The sequence below is a fragment of the Solanum tuberosum genome, unplaced genomic scaffold (genome assembly GCF_000226075.1).
Source record: "Solanum tuberosum cultivar DM 1-3 516 R44 unplaced genomic scaffold, SolTub_3.0 scf00312, whole genome shotgun sequence".
In the NCBI taxonomy this organism is placed as follows: domain Eukaryota; kingdom Viridiplantae; phylum Streptophyta; class Magnoliopsida; order Solanales; family Solanaceae; genus Solanum; species Solanum tuberosum.
The window spans coordinates 721,045-727,960 of NW_006239237.1; the positions used below are offsets into that span (position 1 = coordinate 721,045).

General features: G+C 36.3%; 2 protein-coding genes across 2 annotated transcripts; one reads left to right on the forward strand and one right to left on the reverse strand.

Moving 5' to 3' along the window:
- Positions 1-472: 472 nt before the first annotated feature.
- Positions 473-4,082, reverse strand: LOC102589824 (uncharacterized). Its single transcript, XM_006359998.2, has 5 exons — positions 3,614-4,082; positions 2,413-2,631; positions 2,007-2,032; positions 1,649-1,920; positions 473-916 (listed from the first exon to the last, which is right to left on the reverse strand). Exons 1-4 carry the CDS (start codon positions 3,995-3,997, stop codon positions 1,692-1,694), a joined length of 858 nt encoding a protein of 285 aa, XP_006360060.1. The 5' UTR covers positions 3,998-4,082; the 3' UTR covers positions 473-916; positions 1,649-1,691.
- Positions 4,083-4,535: 453 nt separating this feature from the next.
- LOC102597473 (UDP-glycosyltransferase 79B6-like) lies at positions 4,536-6,063 on the forward strand. The gene is made up of 3 exons (XM_006360018.1): positions 4,536-4,595; positions 4,796-4,800; positions 5,124-6,063. The coding sequence occupies exons 1-3, from the start codon at positions 4,536-4,538 to the stop codon at positions 6,061-6,063; spliced, it is 1,005 nt and encodes a 334-aa protein (XP_006360080.1).
- The last annotated feature ends 853 nt before the right edge of the window (positions 6,064-6,916 follow it).

A 6,916-nucleotide genomic window follows, 5' to 3' on the forward strand; every position in this document is an offset into this window, starting at 1 on the left:
GGGGGGGGGGGGACTTGGGGTGTTTTCAGTACGAAGGAAAATATTTCGTATGTAATTTAGACACATACTTTGGGAGTTGAGAGTAGAGGTAAGAGTGGTGGGGCTGGGGAAGAGGATGTCTTTTAGAAAGCGAGAACACAATTGAATGTTACTTGTGAAACTTGTTTCCCTTGCTTCATTTTAAAGGAGCATGTTTTTCTAAAAAATAATGTTTTCCAAATTTTTTGACCAATCGAACATGAGAAGATTAAAAAACATTTCTGTCATATACTGATTACATGTTAAAAGATTCATTAAGCAAGTACAAATAATAGAATTTAAACCTAGTAAATCTAATGGATAGTAAGAGAATTTCATGCTCAAACCTATAAAGTTCAAATTCTAAATTTGACCGTGTCGGAAGACCATGGTCGTTGATTGTGAAAACTATAATAAAGAAGTTTTTGGAAAGATGAGAACAATCAAAACGTTATTCAGAGGTGAAAACTTTCATTGCTTAACAAGAGAACTTCACAAGCATTGCAACTAAAAGAATGTACAAATGCACAACATACAAGATCATTATGATCTTCACTATCTACTCTTCAATATCTCCATTATGTTGGAATCAACAAAATTTCAAGTGGCTCATACAACTTCTGTTTGGTGTTTATACGTCGCACTGTGTAACTTCATGAACAGGTTGAGGAATATATGTACTGGTTCAATCATTTCGACGTCACTGAAAAGAGGAACATCATCACTTGTTGCGTTACATTTCACTATCAAAGATTGAACATATGGTCTCCTGCCGTAACCAATTTAACACCTCTGAGTTTGCACTGCTGGCCTTAATGTAGACTGATCCGAACTGCCTCGTGCACCTACAGGAGTCTTGCACATAAACTGGCTAGTATCTGCTATTATCGCTGTCTGGCTGCAAAAAGGAATTTTGTCCATCAGAACTGACATATTTCTCTCTTGATAGTACATCAAGGACTTTTGACAGTAAAATTGCATATAATGCAGCTAATTTATGCCGTACTTCCAAGGAAAAAACATGTCTCTATTCATACGGACCCCCGCCCCTGCACACATAAGAACATGTTTCTGCTGCAAGAAGGAAAATCTTGACAAAGGCTGTTGTTTCCGTGGTGGCAGTATGTTTAAACCTTATGCGCCTAAAGGGTCCATTAATGTTCCAGAATATGGCACTATGCCGAGGGGCAAGGTCTGCGTAGACTCTACCCTCCCTAGACCCCACTTGTGGGATTAGTGCTGATAGTTTTCTTTTTAGCCGACCATGCAGCACTTGCAAGAGTACCTGCAAGGGGCTTCACAACCTATTAATTGCAACCAAAGGGCAGCCCAGTGCACTAAGCCCCCGCTATGCGCAGGGTCCCTGTAAGGGCTGGACCACAAGGATCTATTGTACGCAGCCTCACCCTGCATTTCTACAAGAGACTGTTTCCATAGGTCGTACCCATGACCTCCTGGTCACATGGCAACAACATTACTAGTTCCGCCAAGGCTCCCCTTCAACCTATTAGTTTCTACCATTTCAAAAAGGCCGTATTGGCTCTGGGTGGCAATTTTACATGATTAATTCTGCAGCGGAAGGATAATAGTCTACAAATTGCAAAAAATTAACGGAATAAGTGTACTAAACCTGGTGTTCATTTCTAAGTCACATTCTTTCACTATGTTGTATCCTAGGAAGTTTTATTGCCATCGTCTTTGTTCCCTTCAGTGCTATCTACAGGACGTGTTGGTGTCGAATCCTTTGAACTCAACTGTGCTTCACCTTTACTGTTAGTTTCTCCACTAGCAGAATCTCCCATGATAGAGTTCAAGGCAAGCTGACCAGAATAAAGGAACAAACCAATAGAGTTGATGCCAAAGACAAACGTCGCGAGGTAACATATTCCATTTATTATAGTTCTGCAAAAAGTTGTAAATAAGAAGGTTTCATAATCTTTCAACAGTAAAGCAATGCATTAGCGTAAAGGGAAGCTATTAAAAACTACCTAATCGTTATTGTTATCTGGCGAACCTGTTGCAAACACAAAGAAAGAACGATTATCAAATGGTAACCAATAGAAGTATGAAACTGAAGGATCCAATCCTCTTCATTAACATCAACCAAACAAATGACACCGAAAAGTGAACATTGGCAAGATTCTTTCACTAGAGGTTCTGTTCACATTTGCAAAATCTACTCTGCCAAAGGTAAACAACTGATGGTATGCTATGTTCTAGTTACCATCAATTCTCTACTAAAGAATAGTATAGATTATTCCCTCTCACCCCGTTTTCCCCATTCTGAATAAGTTGTCTGAATGTTTACCCTACTTGTTATGCATTATACGGATCACAGTGGAAAAAATGAAGAAAAGAAACAGCAAATGTAGTAAAGGCAAATGAAATGCAAACCGAGAAACTATCTGAAAGTGCTTGGCGGTTCAGAGAAGCTTCGACGGTAGTGGTGAACTTGTAAAGGAGAAGTGCAATAACACCTGCTGTTAAACCTCCCAAGAGTGCCTGAGCAGGTGAAGGTGGAGTCTTGGCATCAATTGGCGTTGGCGTAATAGCTTTCAAACTCTCCACTGCCTCCTCCTTCAACGTTTTCTTCGTTCCCGTTGACCTAAGTTTCTAATACCAGCAAAAAGAAATCCCACATTATTATCACAAAATAAACATGTATGTTCCTTAATTACCTTCAGTCTATGTTGTTCGGGCTCTCCAAAAATATCATGTCGAGTACATATGCATTTCTAATCAACTGAACAAGAATTGCACAGCTAAGAAGTGATATGCTTTTGCTCATATTTCCATAACCATATTCAATGAAATTAAAAATAAATAGTGAAAAAACATGAGGATGAGAGCATGTACAACCAATTTCATTCCAATAACCTTCTTCCACTCCTTGAGTGGAGGATCTATTGAAAACAACCTCTCGTACACTCTACCCTCCCTCAACCCCACTTTGAGCGATTACACTAGGTATATTGTTGTCGCATTACTATTTGAGAATTCATATCATCTTTTGTTTTCTCAAACGGGATTTTGTAATATTTTTATGCAGACTGCAAATAGAGGCGGAGCCATGATTTCAACTCAATGGGTTGTTGATTTGAGCCTAACAAATTTAAATGCTAATAATATGTTCTAAATTTACTATGTCTATACATTCAATAAATATCATAACAACATATACATTGTTTGAGCAAAAGCTATTGCCGAACCCACATCTAGGTTTCGACCTCCGAATTTGACTGCAAACACGTAAATATACTCATTTTATATGACACTTTTCTTTTCCGGTTCGTTCCAAAAAAAAACTACACTTTTCTACATCTTAAAATAATTGCATGTTTTACCTTCTTTCAACTTCGTGCCCAATCAAATACCGTAACATAAATTAAAACTGAGGGAGTATTTCAAAATGCATTCAAATTCACATACAAAAAGGACCAAAAGTGTCCTTTTAAAGCTGAGTTCAATGTACTAAGCTTCCGTTATGGTCGATTTTACGCAATCTTACCTGCATTTCTATAAGAGGTTGTTTTTATAGCTAGAACCGTATTAGCAAAATTCACACTATATACAGTAAAAAGACACAAGCTTTTACCAGTTCTTTGGCTCGTTTAGCGCGGCGGCGGAGGGAGCGGAAGAGGAAAACCGATACAGCTCCGGTGAGGAGAAGACTGGTGGCGGTTTGAAGCGGCGAAGGGTCATCAGAAGTAGCAAAAATATCCGTTATCGAAGAAGGGAGCTCAATGGGTCCTTCCTCCGGTGGCGCGTTGGTTGTTTCATCGACGGAAATAACCGTTTCATCTGGGGCTTCAGCTAGCAACGACGATGGCGCGTGTGATTTAGTGGCTGATACAGAACGGCGCGTGGAGTTGGATTTTTGAAGGAAATTGTGAAATGGAGTGAGAGAAGTAATGGGGTTGGGAGGAAAAGTGAGAGGGAAGAAGTAATTGGATGAGAGGAAGGATTTGGTTTGCAGCATTTTTGAGTTCTTGGGAGTTTATGTTAATGGTGATGAAGAAGATAAGAGTTATGCTCTTCACACACACACAAAAATAAATAAAAAAATAGGACAATATTGAATAAAAATCTGGATTTTTTTTGGTACAAGTAAAAAAAAATCTCATATGTCCCAATTCTTTATTTGTTTGTTACCTAAGGATAGTAATTTATCATAGTGGAATAGGAATATATTGGGATGTTATCTATTTTAATTAAAAGATAAGTGTTAGAAATATACCTAAATTATCCTTCTTCTTTTTTTAGTTTCATATTTAAATTTTTGAGAGTGTGAGTTTTATACTTAAACTATCACTTATTAGTTTGAGAAACAGAGATCTATTCAAAGTAGACTATTATTTGCAGTAATGTTCTACTTTGGCATATTTGATTAATTAATGTGTTTGAGTGATTTCCTTTAGCCTAGCTTGAAAAGCTTCTTTGTGACTTAATAAAAAAAAGCTTACTGACTTGACCATCAGTGACATGATATACGCTGTTATATACACAGTGATACATGGATGAAATGGGCTAAGACAGGCCCACACAATGGAGCAGCGACTCTTAGTCTTTTAGAACAGGTTCAAGTTTGGGCCTGCTAAGCCCAACAATTTCGAATTTGGCAAAAGCCCAATTTGAGATTTTCCTCCCTTTATTATTGTATTTGATTATTTCTTATTTGACTCTAACTTTTTTTTATTAATTTAGATGAATCCTTGGGGAGATTTCTATTTCATTACTTATTTACTTTTAAGTATTCAATTTTCAAAACCTGTTTTAGTTAAGGTAAATTTAAGCTCTAAGACTAACTTGAGAATTATTGATATTCTTTCAAATTTAGTAACTAACTTTGAATCCACGTTTATGAGTTTGAGCTAATCATTTAGTTCAAAGTCTTGACTCGGATAAAGTTGGGAATTTTTTATATTTTAACATTTAAATTGTTCCATCACTTGGAATAATAAGAGTGTATAAGTATCAATTAGTGTTTTAGCAATTTTTTAAAACAAGTTTTTTTACAAGACTTAGAGTTTCTAACATGTCTTAGAGCTTAAATTTAATCACATTTCACTTAATTACAATCCCTCATGTTGATGGCCTTCCTCTAGGCACAGAAACAGCCTCATATGTGCGGCATCTATTGCGATCGCGTTAGTCCCCGCACGAAAATCATGTAACTTTGAAGAAATGATTAAACCACCAAAAGGGTACCCTTCGTCAGAAGTAAAGCTTCGTGAACACGAAGCTGGTGGACTATTTTCCGTATTTCAAGAATACGGTAGTGGTGCAACTTTTTTTGAACGTGTCACATCAGGATTCGCTATATCAATTCGGACATGTAGGGAACTAGAAGGGCCATTTTGTGACTATTTGTCTAGCCAATATAACAAACCAGTGTACCTAACCTGGCCGGTATTGACCGAGCCATCACCTAAAGATCGTCTAGACAAAAAATGGGCTAATTGGCTCCAACAGTACAAGCTAGGGTCTGTCCTGTTTTGTTCTTTTGGGAGCCAATTGATTCTCGAAAAGGATCAATTTCAAGAACTCATATTAGGGATTGAATTGACTAATTTACCCTTTCTAATCGCATTAAAACCTCCATCTGGTGTCAAGACGATCGACGAAGCCCTACCGGAGGGATTTGAAGAGAGGACTAAAGGCAAGGGAATAGTATGTGGGGATTTTGTGCCACAAATTGGGATTTTGAGTCACTCTTCAATTGGATGTTTTGTGAGCCATTGTGGTTTTGGATCAATGTGGGAATCTTTAATGAGTGATTGTCAAGTTGTGCTTGTACCAAAGTTGGGTGACCAAATTTTGAATACTAGGCTTTTGGCTAATGAGTTAAAAGTTGCTCTTGAAGTTGAAAGAGATGAAAATGGGTGGTTCACAAAAGAGAATTTGTGTAACATTATAAAAAGTGTGATGGATGAAGGGAGTGAATTAATCAAGAAAAAACATGTCAAGTGGAAAGAGACACTAACAAGGCCAGGATTCATGAGTGGTTATATTGAAGAGTTCATCAATGATTTGCACAATATTTAGAAGTTCTTCAACTTTTTATTTTGGGTGTTATGCATCGAGGACGAAGCTATATTTCTATTTACTATTTCGACATAATTCAGTTATTTCAACTCTAAATCTGTATTGTTATTGCATTATCTTAAACGCTAGTCTCTACCTGTGTTATTTATCCTTTGCTAGTATATTATTTCTGCTTTGAATATTGAATTGTATAATGTGTGTATGTCGTGATATAATAAATATTATGATCGTCTTTTTATCAATTATCCATATATAATTATTTTTGGCTTTAACTTGATAAAGTCTAAGCTCTATGCATAACGAGAAGGTGAGTAGTGATCGATTACACAGTTCAAATTTGTGACTTCTAAATCATACATAGATAATTATACCGTTACTCTAAGGCTCTTTTTCAAACTTATGCTTGGTATCTGAGTAAAATAATTATTCGTACATGTTGTTTACATCAAATCAATAAAGATAAATGCCCCTTATATATTTATTAATTACTTAATCATGATTAAGTTATATATATAGATTACTATATATGATTTAAATTGCTTGGTATTGTATAATTAAAATTATAGACCGTTCATGCCTCTTTTCTTATTTGCTTGTACTTCTAATTATTTGCTTTCTTCTCCATCGTAACTTTGTAGAGATTAATGGCAGCCATCAAATTACACCACCTCTCACCATTTTGAAATTACCGTCATAATTATGTTAATCGATACACCACAAATCGCAGATAATAATTCTATCCTCATTCTCCACAATCAGGAACTATGGACCCAATTTTTTTAAAATCGAAACAAATTTAAACTTAATACAATGACATCAACTAATTTTCTTTAATAAACTTTCAGTACAAGGA